The 22,556-nt window shown below is 39.3% G+C and overlaps 1 protein-coding gene across 2 annotated transcripts in view; it reads right to left on the bottom strand.

The window, feature by feature from the left end:
• Nucleotides 1-2,373: 2,373 nt before the first annotated feature.
• RNF115 (ring finger protein 115) overlaps nucleotides 2,374-22,556 on the bottom strand; it is a 66,068-nt gene continuing 45,885 nt past the window's right edge. For both annotated transcript variants that reach the window (XM_043875964.1, XM_043875965.1), the window contains 5 exons: nucleotides 8,843-8,893; nucleotides 7,600-7,672; nucleotides 6,584-6,677; nucleotides 4,364-4,479; nucleotides 2,374-3,687 (listed from right to left, as the gene is read on the bottom strand). In XM_043875964.1, coding sequence (XP_043731899.1) covers nucleotides 3,556-3,687; nucleotides 4,364-4,479; nucleotides 6,584-6,677; nucleotides 7,600-7,672; nucleotides 8,843-8,893 — 466 coding nt within the window. In that variant the 3' untranslated portion in view covers nucleotides 2,374-3,555. The remainder of the gene's footprint in view (nucleotides 3,688-4,363; nucleotides 4,480-6,583; nucleotides 6,678-7,599; nucleotides 7,673-8,842; nucleotides 8,894-22,556) is intronic.

Below are 22,556 nucleotides of genomic sequence, written 5' to 3'. Positions count from 1 at the left end.
CTGACACATTTCCTATTCTTTGAAGAAACACTACAGATTCATTAAGTAGGAGGGGTCTTGGAAACAGCAAAAAGATTTATCTCCTTTATCTAAAGGAATAAAAAAAAAAAGTGAAGGAAATTTCAGATAACCTAGATTGATGCTATCTGCTATTCTTATATTGAAAAGTTAAATCCCTATCCAGCACTTTGCATACCTTTGTAAAGCCACTCAAGAGTGTTTCTAGTTGTCTAGTTTAGATTAGTTCAGTTGCTCAGTCATGTCTGACTCTTTGCAACCCCATGCACTGCAGCACGCCAGGCTTCCCTGTCCATCATCAACTCCCGAGGCTTGCCCAAACTCACGTCCATCGAGTTGGTGGTGCCATCCAACCATCTCATCCTCTGTCGTCCCCTGCTCTTCCTGCCTTCAATCTTTCCCAGCATCAGGTCTTTTCCAATGAGTCAGTTCTTCGCATCAGGTGGCCAAAGTATTGGAGTTTCAGCTTCAGCATCAGTTCTTCCAATGAATATTCAGGAATGATTTCCTTGAGGACTGACTGGTTGGATCTCCTTGCAGTCCAAGGGACTCTCAAGAGTCTTCTCCAACACCACAGTTCAAAAGCATCAATTCTTTGGCGCTCAGCTTTCTTTATAGTCCAAATCTCACATCCATACATGACTACTGAAAAACCATAGCTCTGACAAGACGGACTTTTGTTGGCAAAGTAATGTCTCTGCTTTTTAATATGCTGTCTAGGTTGGTCACAGCTTTTCTTCCAAGGAGCAAGCGACTTTTAATTTCATGGCTGCAGTCACCATCTGCAGTGATTTTGGAGCCTAAGAAAATAAAGCCTCTGTTTCCATTGTTTCCCCATCTATTTGCCATGAAGGGATGGAACCAGATGTCATGATCTTAGTTTTCTGAATGTTGAGTTTTAAGCCACCTTTTTCACTCTCCTCTTTCACTTTCATCAAAAGGCTCTTTAGTTCTTCACTTTCTACCATAAGGGTGGTGTCATCTGTGTATCTGAGGCTATTGATATTTCTCCCAGTAATCTTGATTCCAGCTTGTGCTTCATCCAGCCTGGCATGAATGTACTCTGCCTATAAGTTAAATAAGCAAGGTGACAATATATAGCCTTGAAGTACTCCGTTCCTGATTTGGAACCAGTCTCTTGTGCCATGTCCGGTTCTAACTGTTGCTTCTTGACCTGCACACAGATTTCTCAGGAGGCAGGTAAGGTGGTCTGGTATTCCCATCTCTTGAAGAATCTTCCACAGTTTGTTGTAAGCCACACTGTCAAAGGCTTTGGAATAGTCAATAAAACAGAAGTAGATGTTTTTCTGGAACTTTCTTGCTTTTTCTGTGATCCAAAAGATGTTGGCAACTTGATCTCTGGTTCCTCTGCTTTTTCTAAATACAGCTTGAACATCTGGAGTTCATGGTTCACGTACTATTGAAGTATGGCTTGGAGAATTTTGAGCATTACTTTGCTAACGTGTGAGGTGAGTGCAATTGTGCAGTAGTTTGAACACTCTTTGTGTGGTAGTTTGAACATTCTTTGGCATTGCCTTTCTTTGGGATTGGAATGAAAACTGACCTTTTGCAATCCTGTGGCTACTGATGAGTTTTCCAATCTGCTGGCATATTGAGTGCAGCACCTTAACAGCATCATCATCTAACTGGCATCATTCTAGTTCTCTAGTTGAAAGTAAAAATATACCTGCCTGTCCTGGCAGCTCCAGATACTAACAAAACTTCCAGGCTAACATCATTTTTCTGAGACAGCTGATACTGTCAATATTGTTTTACTTGAAAACCATAACATACTTCAACTTCGTTTGAGCCTGTCTCAACCTAAGCAATGGCTGTTCACAATATACCTCTTCTGTCACCTCTGACTCATCACCTGTCCGCATTCAAAGCCAATGTGTATCTCTGGGTTACATTTCAATAACCATAGTGAACAGTTCACATTCTCCAAAGAAACTCTCTCTACAGAGGTATAACATAAGAGGCATATGAGAAAACATCTCATTCTCTCTGGGCCCAACCTGAATCATACCTTATGGTCACAACTTTTAGAAGCAAGCTATTAATTCAGCATTAAATTCTCCCACTTTCTCTCTTCCCTCCCCTACTCCTCTATCCTCTACTAAATTACACAGATATCTCTAACCCCACCCTTCATGCCCAAGACCAGTGTGTGACAGACTCCTAGCCAAGAAAGAGACTCACCAAAGACTCACCTTCTTCTTTTGATCATTCCAACCATGAAGGGCTGATAAGACCACACCAATGGTGCCCCTCTTGTCACCCTTTTTGGTGCACCAACTGGGGTTACATGTTCCCATCATTTATTTTTAAGACTTTGAAGTTCCAACAACATTCTTAAGCTTCTTCATTTATTCAACTTTAAACACTTAAATGCACCAAAGAGCATGTGCATGTACATGAGAAAAAAGGCTGAAAAAAGGCGGCCTATCTCTCCTAGGCTAAGTTGTTTCAGCATGATCACAAAAATCAATATGACTCCAAGTAAAGCCAGAACGAAGCAAACAAAAAGGTTTCAGAGATGATAAATGGACTTTAAAAATTAAAATGAAACAACATAAAGTCTCAATTCCTGAAGACCAATGAATTATAAAAAAAAAAAAAACATGAATTAGCTGTAGAAGCAGTAATAAAATAATCCTATTTCTGTGAGGAAAATTACTTTAAGGTCCCCAGGATAAACAATGAGTTGAGAATCACTAAAAAACCTTAGATTAGAACCAGAGATTTCAAACATCTGTCTTTCTGAGACTTTATCCTGCCCAACTTATTCCCAAAAAGGAACCAGAATCAGATTCCTACCAACACAAGACTCTTAAGACCTGTCATTTGTCATGTTGGTTTCTGCAGAAGCTGCCTCTTACGAAGTAGTTTTCAAAAATAAAAATGAGAAAACCAAAGAGTACAATTAGAAGCCTCTCCACTGTAACTTTGTTTTGATTTGCTCTCTAAAGATTTAAGGAAAAAAAAATCATTAGTCTCATATTCCTAATTTAACATTACCTCACTCCATGGCTAATGTGGCCAAGAGTAGATGCTTTTGTAAATTAAAACAGAAGCACTTTATCAGCAGGACTTTAGGGCTCTGGTTCCACTGTATTTACTATAAAGTACACTGAAGACGGTGGAGGTTGAAGAAAGAGGTGGAAACAACCATCACAAGGTAACATGACAGAGAGCAGGACCCTAGGCAGACTTTAAGGAACCAATTCTATTCTGGCAGGGGAAACCCACATAATTAACCAATTCTATTCTAGCAGGGGAAACCCACATAATTAAGTTTCACACTTAACAAAATTATCACTCTGAATTCAGGAATAAGAGGCATTTGGTTCTAGATACAATTCCATCTGCAGACACTAACTTTAAATTTAGAGAAGAAAAACACTCAGTGAATTAATATTATGGGTTGGGGTTTCTTAAGTGATTCCTAAATCCACCTACTATTTTTTTTGCATTGATACAATTAATAGCTGGGATAGGTCTACCATGGCCCTGGCTCAGACGTGCTCTTTAGTCTCAGAAAGTCCATCGGTCATGGAGCTGGCTGTCACTGCTAAATCTGCTGCTTGCAGAAGCCCCCGAGCTGTGTGTTTGCTGAGTAGAGTCCTCACCATTTAAGCTCTTCCTACATACAGGACATGCGTCATGCTGAAACAGAAGGAAGATACAAGTCCATGTGAACAGCCTGACCCGAGAAGCTGGAAGAACTAACTAAACACTTAAGAAACCTTGACAGTTAGCAGGTAGATAAACAAAAAGGGCATGCATTCTCACAGAGTACCCACTGTAACTCCAGGACATCTCCCAAATAGAACTTTTAACAGAACTGACAAAGAATTCAAGGCAGCAACTTAACAATAGCTAACACATACTATCAAACAGAACTAACTAGAAACAATGACCTGAGATGGTCTAGAGCAGGGGTCAGCAAACTTGCTCTGTTAAAAGGAAAAACAGTAAATATTACAGACTCTGCAGGCCACACCACCAATGTTCTAACTACTCAATTCTGCTGAGGGAGCACAAAAGTAGCCATAGACCATCTGTAAACAAATGAGCATAGCTGTGTTCCAATGAAACTTCATTTACAAAAATAGGTGGCAGGCCACAGAGACCTGTAGGCTATAGTTTACTAACCCCCGGTCAGAGAAGTTCTGAACAGATTAATAACCTAAAACATAGTAATGGTGCTACTAGGAGTTAGCCAGAAACTAAAATCTGATTTGCTTGGCTCTCCACTAACCATTAATTATGCCCTTACTGATCCCCCCAAGACATGACTGGCACAGGGGCCCCATCACAGATGAGAGTTGTCTGTACTTACCAGTTCTAACCATGGCACAATACAACTGCTGTGAAAGTAGTGGTTGCAAGGTAACTGCCGGACTTCCTCCTCAACTGTGTAATCCTCTTTGCATACTGGACACTCTAAGCCCTTATCTGTTAGAGGAGGAAATGCCTTTTAAAATAAACAAGCAAAAAGAAGGAAAAAACCCAGCCGATTGTCTTTACCAACCAAAGGGACACAAAGAAAAACAAAGTGCGTTTAAGGTGGAGGCAGAGAAGAAGCAGAATTTTATTTCAAAATGGGGACAGAGCCAGGGATATGAAAAGGACTGATGAATGGGCCCGTTCCAATAAGGTCCAGACTCTATGAGGCCTATTTTTCAACATAAAGAGTTAGAAGAACTGGGGCTTAGATTATCTGTTAAGTAAAACAGGAAAAACGTCTTCTCAAATGTGTGAAAGTCTTCTGGTAGTTTCTACTTAGGAAACACTAGCAATCTGTCCACCACAACCAAAGGACTCATCTCAGCAATCTTAGCAGTTCTCATTCAATGTGTCAAGCCACTTTCACTCTACTACTTTCGACATTACACATCCTATTTCATCATGGTTAACCTAAAGCCCTTTCTACAAGTTGTTTATTAAAAGTTGTACCAGGAGGTACTGCTACAGAACTGCAAGGCCCAAGGGTAACTCAGGCTCCAAGTCCAGAGACAGGAAACCTTCTTCTGAGAGAAAATGGCTACAAACTGAACTAGGATTACCAAGCAGCAAATTCCAAGTTTCCCAAGTTTGGCTAGTAACACCAGCTAGTCTATCTCTCCAGCAGCTGGGGTATGTATGCTACATGCTCCACAGTATTCACAGCATTTGGAGTAAAATGCCACTTAAAAGATTCACTCCCTCCTCTCTACTCCCACGATGTTTGCCCTAATTCCAGCTTTTACTTCTCATGCCTAGTTTACTGCAATAGCCTCTTAGGTAACAACGCTGACTCCAAGCCTTCCAAATATACCCTATACTTTGCTACCAGTTAGTTTTACCAGCTCCACAGCAATTCCCAGCTCATCTTTTCTTGGATTCTCAGTTGGCATCCCCAAAATCAACAGATTCAAAATTAAAAACATCACATCACCTCCTTATCCAAACCAGGGCCTGCTCACAATTCTTCCATCCCTGATGATGTCAGCACAACCTCTGTAGTTACAGAGTTGCAAAACTTTAGAATCATCTTTCCCCCTTTCCCCTCCTTATCTTATGTAATCAAAGAGGAAAGCCTTTCTTCAAAAATGATCTGAATCTACCCTTTCCTTTGTAGCACTGCCACCATCACCTGAACCCCATCAGAATGCTGCAATAGCCCATTAAGAATATTTCTGCTCCTTCCCTCTTCCAATATTTTAGATACTACCCTCCAAACTAATCTTCCCCAAAGATCACTCAAATTCCCTCATTCCTCCAGTTAGGGACCTACAAAATTTACCTACTACCTAAAACACCCAGCCCTAACTCCTCTGCCAGTTTCAGGGTCCTCTACAACAAGGACCTATCCAGTCATACGTATCCAATTACATCTCCGATTCAAACATACCTCCCATCACTCCACAAATTAGATTCTATTTCAGATCTAATGAGGTTACACTCCTTATACCTAATTCAGACTCCATATCCATACTGACATTCTTCACTGGTTCATACTTTGCCATAAACAGAATAATCTAAGATGGCCCATCCTGTCTTTTTAAAATCTTCTGACTCTCTAAAGTAGAATTCATGGGGAAAGAAACTCCAAGTCCAAAATAATGTCCCTCATCACTAAGTTCTTTTCATGCTTATAAACAAAATAATATCTATGTCTAATGTACCTAAGTACCTACCTAATTTGTGAAACAAATTCCTAGCCTCCTATTTTTTTCTCTTCCTTTTCCCCCAGAGTATCATTTGCTCAAGTACTTTTTATAATAATGTCTAATCATTTGGTGAGTTTTGCTTCCTCTAGTAAGTTCTTCAAGAAATCAAGTTTTATATACCTTTGTACTTCTTTATTTCCTGCATGGCAGCTAGAAAAATATCATGGTAATTGATCAGGAATTACCTGTTGACTAACCCTAATGAAGGAATAAGTACCTTTCCTATTTGGCACACAGGTAGGAACTTTAGGAGTGCTACAGTTTCATGGAAGATTTTTAATACAGTACATGGCTCAGATTCTGAACAGATATAATAAAATGAAACACACATATGAAAATGAACCTACCAACTTGTTCCTGAGTTACTGTCACTGTTGCAAGAGATGTGATCTTTTCCTTGTCAGCTGGGGGAGGCCCTGTATTTTCCAGTTGTCCTAGAAGCTACAAAAAAAAAAAAGGCAAAGAAGAAGTGGCAGACATCGAACTATCCCTAGGGAGGGAGCTGCTCCATCTGAGAACAGTGCAGACATTAGAAATGTTAGTTGCTTTGGCTTCCACAAGGCTCTGAGAGGCTTGGGTTTGCCCTTTCCTGCTGCCAGAATAATTGTTTTACAATTTCAGAGTGACATTAGTATAAGCCTACAGACAGATCCATCATTGCAAGGCTCACCTCTGGGCATAAAGCAGCTTGGAGGCAGCAAAAGGGTTGTGATGTCACAAATAAAACTACACCTTAACAGAAAATGATACTTAACCAGTTCAAAAACTTCGTTTTGCTGAAAGAAAGAAAAAGGTGAGAGTATGGAAAGTAGCATAAGGTAAGCCAAGAAACAGGTAAATTACTGCCTACAAGAAGACCTGGATATAAATGACATGCTTTCTAGTCTCAGCAATCCACAAGGGAAATGAAAAACCAATTAAATTAAAATAAACATAAACAAGTGGAAGCAATTATTCATGGCATGGGAATACCTTTTTCTCTGCTTCCTTCCCCTACTTTGCTCCATCTAGCAGAAATTCCTGCTTCAACATGTGAGGAGACCTTTCTTTTTTGTGAAGTACTTGTCAATAGAATCCTCATAGGAATGAACAAGAGGCCAAAACAGAAAATATTGTTTGTTATAGAAGTTTTTTCCTTTGGAGTTGAAGCTATCTTCTAGAAAGTCCCTAGGACCAAGAAAGTACATGGATGCTGAGCTAAACCCATAAACCATTTATCTCTTTAGCAAAACAGAAACCCACAAGCTCAAAATATTAGGGAAAGCAGAGTGACTGCCATTCCAGAAAGTAGCAGAAGGAAAGCAGGAAGCCTGTGGAACCGTGAGACACACTGAACAGACACCCTCAAAAGGCAGCTCCTCACCTGGGTTACAATGGCATCAAGCCCTGTCTGACCCCAGGCATAGTCCCCGGGGTTGGAGTGCAGCATCCCGCTCCTATACATGAGATGAGACAGACAGCATTAGATGGAGTGACCAGGCTCCGCCTTACACCGCAGAAAAAGCTGGCAGAGGAATCCTGCTCTCTCTCAGAGCTGGCAAGTCACTAGTTCTCTAGAACCAAGTGGCAAAGAATTTCTCAGTGATTTCAAGGTCAAACAGATTATCCAGAGGCAGTCTCTCATTCTAGAGGAATTCCTGCTTAACTGTATGGAACATAAAATGTGAAGCTACCTAAAATACCACCTGACAAACCAGAGCAAAAAGAGTGACTCATGGCCTGCTGGTTAAAAGTTTGTCTCCTCTGTGCCCATTTTAATTAAACATAGATGGAGATGCTTTTTAAGGAGATTTTTCCCTTCCTGAGTGGCCAAAATTGACAGCAGAGTTCCCTCATTCTAAGGGGCAGCCTGTGGCCCTACACAATGAGCAGCTTTCAAGTGGAGAAGCAGCCACAGCGTATCTCTGAATCACAACTTAGAGCAGTTACAAAGGGGATTTGGCAGCACCTCTTTCTGGAGCTGTGGGTGTACTACCCTGCATGACAGATATCCAGACTCTTTGGCTGGAACATGCTTAAAGAAACTAGAGGCTGGAAAAAAAAAAAAGAAACTAGAGGCTGGAAAACAGGGTAACTGTGTGGAAGGACCAAGGTCCCTCTGAGCAAAGAAGCCTTCTGGGGTAGAGTCAGAAGTGGCAAATAATTGTCCAGACAAGAAGACATTTCATCTTTAACCTGTCACTCTGTTACTGAATTTAAGCCTTTTGTTTCTTCTGAAAAAACCTTCTTACTTTGAGAAAAGGAAGTGAAGCAATGTTTTCAATTTCAGAAATTCTTAAGGAATAAAATCTTCCCATATAATCTCGAAGAGAAACTCACAAATCAGACACCAAACCTGGTAGGGACCACCTTACTCCCTACCTTAGCACGACCCTCAGACCTGAGTATGAATGGAATCAGACACCCTGCAGGACCAGGATGGTCCTCACCAGCCTGAATTATACAAAAGTAAGTTCTGATTAAGTCTGGGCTCAGCAGGCAACAGCCCGCCAATCACACCTGTACACTCACCTGTGCAGTTCCTTTTGTCTCTCATTATGGCACAGAAACTACATGGAAATTATGCTACTCCAGGAGCCTAAGACAGAAGGCAACTAGTTACTTACCAAGAAAAGGGGGATCCAGGAATGAATCCTGCAATGATCTGTTGTAGTACTCTGTTGAAGAAAAAAAATTAGGTAAGACAACAGACTCATCAAAGTACTCTATAGATATCCATGGCTGACTCATCACCAACTCCTTCCCCAAAACACAATGGCTTTTCACTGTATACAATAGCACCAGAAATCAGTCTGCTACCTGGTAGACTGCTACTTTGCTATTATGGCAGTCTTCCTGAGCTATGCTGCCTTATGTAATAATAGATTTTTATGAATTAAGCAGGAAAGGACTCTGACTGTATAGTTAGTGTTCAAACTATGATTCCTGGATCCTTGGCAGCAACATGCAAAGCTTAAAGAGATGCTAGGCCAGTGGGATTCTGGACCCACCTCCTTGCAACAAGAGTTGTTCCATTTTTATGTGTTATATACATTGTGCAAAATACTATTTAAAGGTATGGCATCCCCGCCCACCCCTTATTTGGCTGTGCTGCGTTGTCTCTGCTGCTCAGGCTGTTTTCTAGTTGTGGTGCTGTCTGTAGAGGTTCTTCATTCCTGTGGCTTCTCTTATTGCACAGCACAGGCCCTAGGACATGCAGGCTTCAGCAGTCGTGGCTCCAGGGCTCTAGAGCACAGGCTCAGTAGTTGTGGAACACGGGCTTAGTTCCTCCATGGCGTGTGCGATCTTCCCAGACCAGGGATTGAACTCATATCTCCTGCAGTGGCAGGCAGATTCTTTACCACTGAGCCACCAGGGAAGCCCTAAAGAGCCTTTTTAAAAAAAATTCCATGATAGCTAACTAAGACGTTCACAAGTTATTTCATACTCCTCTTTTGGGTGTAGGTTGGACTTAGTGACTTTACTTTTTTTTTTTGATGTACAACTGACATATAACATTGTATTTTTTTTTTCAGGTACAACATGATTTGATGTTTGTATATATCACAAATGATCATCATAATAAAACTAATTCACATTCATTACCATACATAGTTATAAAATTTTACTTTCTTATGATCTACTCTCTTAGCAACTTTCAAATATGCAATACAGTATTAAAATAATACTGTAATGTAATTAACAGTAATGAACTATAATTGATCTCATTGTGGGTTTCATTTACAGTTCCCTGATAATACAGTCATTGTGCTATATGTTATATCCCCAATATTTATTTTATAGCTGGAAATTTGTATCTTTTGACCCCCTTCACCGATTTTACTTCTCCCCCAACCCCTGCCTATGGCAACCCACCAATCTGTTCTCTTTTATCTATGAACCTGGATACTGAATTCTTTTTTTTTTTTTTAAGATTCTACCTGTAAGATTATATAGTATTTGTCTTTCTCTCTCTGATTTATTTCACTTAGCATGTCCTGAGGATCCATTCATGTTGTTGCAAATGGCAAGCTTTCAGTCTGTTTTAGAGCTGAATAATATTCCACTGTATCTATGTACCACAGTTTCTTTATCCATTCATCCATCAGGGGACCCTTAGGTTGCTTCCATGTCTTGGCTATGGTAAACAATGTTGCAACGATCATGGGATGCATGTATCTTTTCAAATTTGTCCTTCTGTTTTCTTCAGATGAACATCCAGAAGAGGAATTGCTGGATCATAAGGCAGTTTTTTTTTTTTTTTTTTTGAGGAACCTCCATACTGTTTTTCACATTGGCTATACCAATTTACATTCCCAACAATAGTATATAGGGGGCTCATTCTCTTTTCTTGACACCCTCATCACTTGTTATTTCTTATCTTTTTGATTATAGCCATTCTAACCAGTGTGAGGTGATAGCTCACTGTGGCTTCGGTTTGTATTTCTCTGATGATTAGTGATGGCAGAGCATCTTTACATGTACCTGTTGGCCACCTATATGTCTTTTTCAGAAAAATTTCTATTCAAGTCCTCTGCACATTTTTTAATTCAGATGTTCGCTTTTATTGTTGAGTTGCATGAGTTCTTTGTATCATTTTGGATATTAGTCTCCTGTTGGATATATCATTTGCAAATACTTTCTCCAATTCAGTTGGTTTCCTTTTCATTCTGTTGATTTCCTTAGCCATGCAGAAGCTTTTCATAGTCTGTTTATTTTTGTTTTCATTGCCTCTGCTTTTGGAGTCATCCAAAAAAATCATCACCAAGACTGCTGTCAAGGAGTTTCCTGCCTGTTTTCTTATAGGCATTTTACAGTTTCAGGTCATGTGTTCTAGTCTTTAATCCATTTTGAGTTAATTTTTGTATGGTATAAGACACTGATCCAATTTCTTTCTTTTCCTTGTGGCTATCCAGTTTTTCCAACACCATTTATTAAATAGACTGTTCTTTCTCCACTGTATATTCTTGGCTCCTCTGTCATAAACTAATTGACCACATATGCATAGACTTATTTCTGGCCCTCTGTTACCTTGATTTAGATGTCTATTTTCATACCAATACCATACTGTGACTTACTTTTTTTTTATTATTAAAAATTAAATTTATTTCATTACCAAAGTTAAGGAAGTCAAATAAGACACAAAGGCCTACTTAAACAGATTCTTACGAAAGATCCTCTGTCTTATCCAACCCCCTGTTCCTGCTCCCGGGAGGGAGTCACTTTCTGTGGTTGCTTCTGGGATTCTTAAATATTCATGTTCCTAAGTACTATCATGATTGAGTTGTCTCTTGATCAATCAGCTGCAGTCATTCACTTATTGATTTACTGATCTCCTCTTGGAGTAGATGAGCAAATGCTCTGTAAGCTAATTACTCCAATCTCATCCTGTCCTCCAGCTACTCTGCTTTCCTGTCCAGACAGAGTCTGCTCAGTGATTCTGGTTATATCAGTATCAGCTGTGACTTACTTCTTAACAATAGAATATGGCAGGATAACCGTGACTTCCAAAAGTCAAAGTGGAAGTGAAGTCGCTCAGCCGTGTCCGACTCTTTGCGACCCCATGGACTGCAGCCTACCAGGCTCCTCCGTCCATGGGATTTTCCAGGCAAGAGTACTGGAGTGGGCCACCATTTCCTTCTCCAAGGATAGGTCATAAAAGGCATTATGGCTTCTTCCTTGCACCCTCTCATGGATTAATTTCTCTGGCAAAGTACTATATCAAGCAATCCTGTGGAAATGCCCACATGATAAAGAACTGAGGCTTCCTGGCAATACCCAGAACAAACTTGCCAAAATCTGAGTAATTCCCAATTGATTCTTCAGAAAACTACAGCAACAGCCAGTGAACTGACTGTAAGCTTATGAGATTCTGGGCCAGAACCACCTAGCTAAGCTGCCCTCAAATTCCTGACCCACTGAATCTATGAGATAAGAAATGTTTGTTGTTTAAGCCTCTAAGCTCTGGGGTAACTGTTATACAGCAATAGATACCTAACACAGATTCTGATACCCAGAAGTGAGTGCATGCATGCTAAGTTGTGTCCGACTCTTTGAAATCCCAGGGACTGCAGCCTGCCAGGCTCCTCTGCCCATGGAGTTTTCCAGGCAAGAACACTGCAGGAGGGTTGCCATTTCCTCCTCCAGGGGAGCTACCAGACCCAGGGGTCAAACAGATGTCTCTTATGTCTCTCACACTGCAGGTGGATTCCTTACGACTGGGCCACCTGGGAAGCTTGCTGTAAAAAAAAAAACCAAAAAACCCCTAAAACGTGGAAATAGCTCTGGAATACAGGAGAGGGCAGAGGTGGAAGGAAGAGTTATGGGTGAGTATTTAAGGGAAAGTGAGGAAAACAGGAGGGAAAGAGATCCTTGTTATGTAGTGGCAAAAGCCTGCCATCAGATGGGAAGTAGAAGTTATGGCTCATGAACGGGATGATAATCTAGCGAACAAGATTTCCAGACAGGAATGTTGAAGGTCCCTTTTGGTTTCATTTTGCTGCATTAAAATGCAAAAGAAGAGGAATACATTAAAGGAAGAATACTTAAAAAGGAGTTAAGACTGGATCATTCTGAAAATTCCCAGCCTCTCCAGATGGCAAATGATACTAAAATTAAGAAATGGCTTTTTAAAAAAAGAAAGAAAGAAATGGTTTTCAAGCAAAGATCAAATGGGCATTGCCAAAAGAAAACAAGAGTGTGGCTATAAAAATTCTTTGTGAAGACCTCAGAAAGATAGTGCCTAGAGAACTATTCAATTAAACAACTGTGGATATTGTATTATTAATAGTTTCCTGGGGCTGCCATAACATATTCCCACAAACTGGGTCGCTAAAACAACAGGAGTTTATTCTCTCATAATTTTGGGAGTCAGAAATCTGAAATCAAGATGCTGACAGGGGCCTCCCTGGTGATTCAGTGGTAAAGAATCCACCTGTCAGTGCAGGAGACATAACAGACGTGGATTTGATCCTTGGGTTAGAAAGACTCCTCTGGAGGAGGGCATGGCAACCCAATATTCTTGCCTAGAGAATTTCATGAACAGAAGAGCCTGGCGGGCTACAATCCATAGGGTTGCAAAGAGTCAGACACAACTGAAGCATCTGAGCACACACACACATAAAAGACCTTACTTCCAAACAAGATCATATTCACAGCTGAGTTAGGAAGTTAGGACTTGAACACTGGTGGAGTATACAGGTCTACCCACAAGTATTGTCCTTCAGCAATATTGGCAGAAGTCCATGGTAAAAAGGGGAATATCTAAAAAAGACTTGTGAGCGTAGCTTTTGTTAATGGCATGAACTTTAGTAATACTCACAGGAGACTCAAAGTTTTAAAAAGAAACACTACCAGCTTAAATTGAAAAGTACAGAGGCAGTACAAAATGAAAAGAGATCTTCTAGGCCCTCAAAATTCTACTGGCAAGATGCAGGCTAAGAAAACTATGGAGCTGCAAATCTGGACTACTTTTCATGGAAAAAAATGACTCATAGGGTGGAATCAAGAGCCAGGAAGGAGGAAACAAGAGCCACAGAGAAGCATTCCTGGGCAGAAGTAGAATGAAGTCCTAATCAAGGACCGTCCAACATTTATCCAGACCAACATCAAAATTGCTACGAATCAGTAACTTCTGTGTGCCTTACATCTTCTCCCTTTCTAAACAGAAATCTCTATACCTGTTTATTATATACCTGTCCCATCACTATATGTTGTATTTGTGAGGGGTAGAAAACTTGGGTCTTTGGTTTCTAGATCTCCACATCAAAAGGAATTCTGTCTATACCCAAAGAGCCTCATCCATACTCAGACCTAAGTAAATGACACCTGGATTTCAAGTTGATGCTATAAAGGGACAAGACTTCTGGTGGGTCTTGGGAGGAGGTGAATGTATTTCTCACATGGGAGAAATTTCTGGCCAAAGGTTAAATTGTGGTAGTTTTAAAAAAATATGTCCAGGGCTTCCCTGGCAGTCCAGTGGTTAAGACTCTGCTTGCACTGCAGGGAGCGCAGATTTCAGTCCCTGGTCAGAGAACTAAGACCCCCACACGCCATGCAGCATGGCCAAAAAATTAAGGAAAAAAAAATTTTTTTTAATTTTGTAAATAAAAACATGTACACAAATTCTTTAATAGTCCTCCTCATGAAAGTGGGCTAGACTTGGTGACTCACTTCTTACAGATAAAATATGGCTGAAGTGACAGTATTTGTCTTTTAAGATCAGGATATAAAAGGCATTATGGTTTTCCCCTTCTTCCTTTTTCTCTCTTGGATCACTTACTCTAGGGGAAGCCAGCTGCCAAGTCATGAAGACACCAAAGAGTCCTATGGAGAAGTCCCCACAGTGAGGAATTGAGGCCTCCTGCCAACAGCAATGTTAGTTCACCCATCTTGAAGTGGATCTTACCAGTCCCAGGTAAGTATTCAGAATACTGCTGCCACTGCAGACGTTTTGATTACAACATCATGAAAAACTTAACCAAAAACACCTAGCTAAGCTGCTCCCAAATTCCTGTCCCTCAGAAACTGTGAAATGATAAATGTCTGTTGCTAAAAGCTGCTATGGGGTTCCCTGATAGCTCAGTTGGTAAAGAATCCTCCTGCAATGCAGGAGACCCTGGTTCAATTCCTGGGTCAGGAAGATCCACTGGAGAAGGGATAGGTCACCCACTCCAATATTCTTGGGCTTCCCTTGTGGCTCAGTTGATGAAGAATCCACCCACAATGTGAGAGACCTGGGTTCAATCCCTGGGTTGGGAAGATCCCCTGGAGAAGGGAGAGGCTACCCACTCCAGTATTCTGACCTGGAGAATTCCATGGACTTAACAGTCCATGGGGTTGCAGAGAGCTGGACACGACTGAGCAATAACTCTATCTATCATAAATTGCTAAATTCTTGTATAATCTGTTTACCCAGCAACAAATGACTAGTATATCCTTGCTTGCTAGTAAAGGCATATCTCAGCAATATCACAGGTGTGGTTCTAGACCACTGCTGCTGCTACTGCTAAGTCGCTTCAGTCGTGTCTGACTCTGTGTAATCCCACAGACGGCAGCCCACCAAGCTCCTCTGTCCCTGGGATTCTCCAGGCAAGAATACTGGAGTGGGTTGCCATTTCCTTCTCCAGATCACTGCAATAAAGCAAATGCTGCAATAAAATCACTCATATGAATTTTTTGGTTTCCCAGTGCATATAAAAGTTACGTTTACACTTTATTGTTGTCCACTAAGTGTGTGATAAAATTACATCTAAAACAATGTACATACCTTAATTTTAAAATATTTTATTGTTTAAAAATGCTAACCATCATCTGAACCTTCAGCAAGTTAGTAGTAATACCAAAGACCACTGATCAAAGCTCACCACATCAAATACAATAATGAAAAAGTTTAAAATATTACGAGAATTACCAAAATGTGACAGAGACATGAAGTGAGCAAATGCAGTTGAAAAAATGGCACCGAGAGATTTGTTGGATACAGGGTTGCCACAAACCTCCAATTTGTAAAAAATGCACTATCTGCTAAGCGCAATAAAGCAAAGTGCAATGAAAATTGGGGAGCTGTACAGTTGGCCCTCTGTACCCACAGGTTCTGCATCTGCAAACTACTGAGGGGAGGGGGGAAACTCAAGAAAGCTCCAAAATGCAAAACTTGAATTTGCTGTTCACCATCAACTATTTATATAGCATTTACATTGTTTAAAGTGTTGCTATTTACACAGCACTGTATTAAGTGCTACAGTAACCTAAAGATGACTTAAAGTATACAGAAGGATGTACTATAAGTTATCTGCAAATACTGTTTTCTATCAGGGATGTGAGTTCTCAGAGTTGGCTACCAGCAGGGGGCGCAGGGTGTCCTGGAACCAATCCCTCCAACAGATACTGAGGGATGACTGACTAGAACAGTTAATCACATACTTGAACTAACCAATAAGTAAGTGGTAATAATCTAGTTTGAGAGAGAGACAGAAAGACTCTAATTCCCTGAGGCTCTAAAACAGATCCTATATAAATACTTGGAATTGCCAGGGACACCTCAGGGGATCAGCTGCTGATTTCGCCTTTATCGACTGCTTGCTCTCCAGAAGTGAGATGCAGGTTCCATCTCAGCAGCTCAAGATGACCCCAGTAAGTGTATGAGCTGATGTCAGGAAATTATCTTCAACAGATACATACACAGTACTTACAGTGAACTTTTTTTAAACAAATACTTTCTTGTTAAAGTAATAGCTAAAAGCGGTGGGGGAAGAGGTTTATGTATTTAATTTTAGCAACCCACAGAAGAGAAAAATAAACCCACAGGGTCTGGAAGGGAAGATACACGCTAAAATCAGATAAGAGTATTCACTTAAGTCTCCAGAGCTGTATTCTCTCTAGGTTTTCCTCCTAGCTCCCTTCTCAGTCTCCTCTACTTATTCTTCCTACCTTCCAAAGTTCTAATCAAGGAGGGCTCAGAGCTCAATTCCCTGAGCTCTTCTATTTTCTATCTTGACTCTTTTGGCAATTTCATCCAGTTTTATATTTAAGTACCATATACAGGCAACAACTTCCAGGTTTTATCTCCAGCCAAGACCTCTTCCTACTCAACTTCATCACCTGAATGTGTGGTAAGCACCTCAAACTTATTATGTCCAAAACTGAACTCTTAGATCTTCTCCCCTAAACCTGTCCCTTCTAGCATTCCCCATCTTGGCTGATGGTGGCTCCATTTTTCTAGTTGTTCAGACAAAAACCTTTACGTCATCCTTAACTCTTCTTTCTGTTACACCTCATATCCAATCTGCCAGTAAATCCTATCATGCCCATTGTCAATCTTTACCTAGAATCCAACTTTTTTTTTTTTTTTTTTTAACTAACCCTCATCCAAGCCACTGGCATGTCTAACTTTAATGCAACAGCCTCCTAACTGGTTTCCCTGCTTCTGTCTTTGCCCCCGTGCCCCTTGTACACACACATACCACTCGCCATTCTATTATCAACACAGCAGTTACAATGATCATTTAAAGGTGTAAGTTAGACCATGTCATTCCTCTACCGTAAAATTCCTACTGGACTTCCACTGCACTCAGAATAAAAGCCTTTATAATAGCCTACCAGTCCCTACATGATCTCAGACTCACCTCCTGATCTCTGGCCCCAACAAGTTCTCTGTGACCTCATCTCCTACTATTCCCCTCACTTATTCTGCTCTCTCTACATCAGACTCTCCTTGTTGGCACATTCCTGGCTCATTCCCTCACTTCTTTTATGTCTATTTAAATATGTTCTGAATAAGGCCTTTGCTGACTATACTTTTTTTTTCTTTTTTTTTTTAATTAGTTGGAGGCTAATTACTTCACAGCATTTCAGTGGGTTTTGTCATACATTGATATGAATCAGCCATAGAGTTACACGTATTCCCCATCCCGATCCCCTCTCCCACCTCCCTCTGACTATACTTTTTGAAGCTTCACTTCTCCCACACTCCCAAACTCCCTCCCCTTTTTCTTTTCCATATCATTTACTGCTGTTTAACACTCTATTGATTAGGTTTATTTTGCTTGTCTGTCATCTCCCATTAGTATTTAAATTCCACAAGGGCAATCTTTTTTTTTTTTTACTGTGTTGTTGACTAATGTATGCCCAACATCCTGAATAGCACTTGGCAGTAATACACAAACACTTATTGAATGACTTAAGAGACCTCAAGATGGGGCCCAATCAGATAGTCATTGAAAAATATATTCAATCTATGAAGATTTAAAAAAGAGATTATAAAATAGGTATAGTATGATTCCTCTTCAACTGTATAGATGTAGGTATCACATATATACTTATGTAAAAGGTCTACATGATTATGTATCAAGAAACAACTGTGGCTAATTTCTGGGTAATGCTGTTTTTTCAACCCAAGCCAAAAAACAAAACAAAATAAACCTACTATTTTTAAATAACAAAAAAAGTCAATTCTCAAAATTTGAGTGTGAGCAGTGGTCAGTAAACAATGGTCCCAGAACCTAGGGTTAACTTCAGGAGAACATATTTTAGGTTGAAAACCTGACAAGCAGGATAAAAAGTTATACTACTTCTCAAATCAACAGGACAAACTGTTATCAGGAAGAAGCCAAGCCAAAATTTAATCAATAAACTTATAAAATATGAAATTGTACAGTACTTTCAAAACACTGGGTAACAGTGTAATGATAACTACTGTAACGTAATAACAATTATGTGGAACAATCTGGGTTGACCTGCTAATAAGAAGGCAGAGCAATATGCCCCAAAGATGTGTTCTATTTACACTTACATGAACAAAAAGAAAAAATAAATTGAACTTAAACCTTCCTAAGTTTTACTTACTGACACACTGATATGTGTCCCTTACAAGGAAAATTTTGAGAAAGTTAGGCAAATGCTTAATTCTTTTTTTCCCCTAATTGTGAAGACTATAAAACACTATTAAAATTTCTTTAAGTATTTTCAAACATTCATAATGCCACCAACTACAAATATCATCATTTTTGCCATATTCTGGCTCCAATATTTAACTGGCTTCATATCTTCAGGCAATTTACCTAACCTCTCTGTGCCTCAGTTTCTACTGTAAAATGGAATATTCATAGTAACTTATCCAGAGTTATAATGAAGATTAAACAAATAACTGTAAAGCACTCAAACTACTATCTGGCACAAAGTCTTAGCTATTATTACTACTAATTCATATGTTCCATTTACCTCTTAGAAACATAATTACAATTATTCATTCATTCAACACAAACATAGAGTGTATGTGTTGTGTGTTTGTGCTCAGTGGTGTCTGACTTTGTGAATTCATGGACTGGAGTCAGCCAGGCTCCTCTGTCCATGGGATTTCCCAGGAAAGAATGTTGGAGTGGGTTACCACTTCTTTCTCTAGAAGATTCATTCAACACAAATATATACAGTATTCACTATAAAACAGACACTAACTAGAAGCTGGGAATACAAATATGAATAAAATGCCACCCTAAACCTCTGATCCCAGAAATAACTGAAAAGGTTGTAACAGATCTGGTCCCCCAAAAGATGCTAGGCCCAGATAAAAATTACAGGTAACTTTTATCAAACCTTTAAAAAATAGATAATTCCTGATTTAAACTATTCTCAACCATAAAAACAAAGCAAGATTTCCCAGTTTATTTTACCAAACTAAAATAACCCTGATACCAAAATCTGATAAAGATTATACAAGAAAACTACCAGCTTCCCAAAAATCCTAAAAAAGATTAGGAAGAAATCAACTCCAACAATGCATTAAAAGATCAATGCTTCTTTTACAAAGTAGTTTTTAATCAAAGTCTGATGAATTCATAGTGTTCATTCAATGTTAGAAAATCTATTAATAAAATGCACTAATTGTTTAAAGGAGAAAAACTACAAGGGTCATCTTCACAGGACTGCAAAGAGCACTTGATAAAATCACTCACCATCCTCAATTAAAAGCCCATAATAAATCAGGAATAAAATAAATGTGATAGTGCACATATTAGGAACCAAAAGCAAATATGTTTAATAAAGAAACACTAATTCACTCTTACTGAAGTCAGGAAGAAGACAAAGATAACTATTAGGTAACTTTGTTTTGATAATAAAGTCAATGCAACAGATAAAAATAGTGAGGCATAAACACAGGGAAAAAATAGGATCAATATTTGTAAATGATACACCTGTTAATCTAGAAAACTTAGAAAATAAAATGAATAACTATTAGAGCTAATAAGACAACTAAATTAAGGAGCAAGATGTTGGGTAGCAATCTATCTAACAATCAGTTTAAAAATTAAGTGAAACTATAAAATTTTACTGAATACATCAAAAAAGAACCATACAAATTGAGACATGAGTCGCGGGTCCAGATGAGAAGTTTCAATATTATAAAAAGTATCAACTGTCCCCAAATAAATGAAATTCCAATCAAAATTCCAATGGGATAAGAGAGGTCAGAGATTGACAAATTACATTTAAAATTCATTTGAAAGAGTAAATATAAAAGAAGCACTCAACAGTTTTTAAAAATGAGTAATAATGAAATAGATTTTCACTACTAGGTATCAAATCATACTATAAAACTATAGAAAGTAAATCAGGAAGACATAGGCATAGGGGCATCCAAAAAAATATTAGATCATAATACAGAATCTAGAGATGAATATGACACTGTATACATAACAAAGGTAACATTTCAAGTCAGATGGATTATTCAATAAATGATAATGCGAAATAACTTTATACTCATATTTGGAGGGGACATATTAACTCAAAAAATGCACAAGAATAATACCACTCAGTACCAGAAGTGTATGCACAAAACACAGAAATCCTCCCTGGAAGTGGATAGAGGCACATATCCACTGGGATGAACGCTCTAATATTCTTATAAACTTGGAACTACCATTAGCTGTCAATCATTTTACACAGGAGAGCTATCTAATAATGACGCCAACAAAGAGAGGACAGAGACAGACGATGATAACATACTGACCAACCACTTAGATCCATCTAAGAACACCTAATTTACATCAGTGGTCAATACTGCCCCCACACAGCAACTGAGAAATCCAAAGAGATGGTTTTGCTAGATACAATAAATGGGGTAGTACCATTCATACTCAATAGATAGGAAGGAGCAGTACGAGTCATCCTGCCAAGAAATGGGAAGACAGCCAGGACCGACACAGAACTGTCTTCCAACAAACGTAATTTGTGAACATCCTGCCTGGACATTCATTTGGGGAATGTCTGTTAAGAATTAACTGTATTTTCTAGTAACACATCTACAGTGAAAATCAAGGGAAAATTATACATTCCCACCCCCAGCACTTTCACCACTTTGGAAAATCCTAACACTAGCAATCACAGGTTCGATCCTTGGGTGGGGAAGATCTCTTGGAATAGGAAATGGCAACCCACTCCAGTGTTCTTGCCTGGGAAATCCCATGGACAGAGGAGTCTGGCAGGCTACAGTCCAGGGGGTCGCAAAGAGTCGGACATGACTGAGCACGTACACATGCACACAACTCTACCAATGCTGTTTGTGGTAGACGGAGATGGTAGATATTACACTCTCATACCATCTGCCTATCATATTCTTTCTTTAAAAAATTATAGACATTTATTCTTTAGTTGAAAAATCTATACACATAATCAGAATATACAATTTAAGATTTCTTTTTAGTGGAAAGGAATCCAAGGTCTCAAGAGCTTTGATAAGCATGCAACATATTTTCTGGAGATCACTTAACTGAGCCTTTTGAGACTCTGGAACAAAACAGGAGAAAAACTGGTTCAAGAAAATCAGCATTTAAGATTTTGAAATCAAATTACCTATTCTTAATTCTAAACATCCAGAACTGGAAAGAACTGGAACAATTCCTCTTCTATATTTCCAACATGCTCAGATTTACCCTAGCAAAGAGATGCCTGCTCTACTGGAAGACATAATGCAAACAGAATAAATTAAACAGAAGATGGTGGTATGCTTTTTGGCCACACATGTGGCTTGTGGGATTTCAGTTCACCGACCAAGGATGGAGCGCAGGCCATAGCAGTGAAAGCTCGGAATCCTAACCGTAAGGCCACCAGGGAACTCCTGGTGGTATGCTTTTAAGGAAGACACAATTGATGGCCTGTGGCAAGTTTATGGAATGGTAAGGATTTTGAGAGTGGGGATGAGAAAAATAGCTATAGAAAAAGTAAGACTGCAGGTAAGAACTTATATTGATAACTGAACTGAGCAATGATATACCTTTAAACAAACATGGACCTCATTTACCTAATGTCCAATTTCCATCAGTTTCAATACATAGCATTGTGAAGACCACTACTGACTACTTTGCATATAATTCAGGATTCCATAGACCCCATGGAGACATGGAATTCAATGAGAAGCCTTCATCTTTTATGTGAAATTCAAAGGCATTATGAAGACTGAGGTCAACTGAGCTAACTAGGTTAACTAGGATTTGTTTCATTTTTAAGAGAACCCTTCTGCAACAGTTCTATTTAATCCTCCTAAAAATGGTGGCACTCTTTTTTAAACTTTTCTCCTTTCAGAAGCAGCAGGTATATAAATGGGATGCTGATTAAACCTAAAAATAGAGGCACTGGTCAACTTTCATTATTTTTCTACATATAATCATGGCAAAAGGTTAGGAGATCCCTCTTCCCACTCTACACATTTCTAATTAAAATATAATTTGAAAGTTTGTCCTTGCCAAACTATAAAACAGTTACTTAAAAATAAACCAGAAGAGCACTGCATCACCTCAGTAAAGCTGTAGATTTCCTCATATGCACCAACAAATCTACAGGGGTAGT

Source organism: Cervus elaphus, chromosome 20, assembly GCF_910594005.1.
Source record: "Cervus elaphus chromosome 20, mCerEla1.1, whole genome shotgun sequence".
NCBI classification, from domain to species: Eukaryota; Metazoa; Chordata; class Mammalia; order Artiodactyla; family Cervidae; genus Cervus; species Cervus elaphus.
This window is presented reverse-complemented; position numbering and strand designations above follow the sequence as displayed.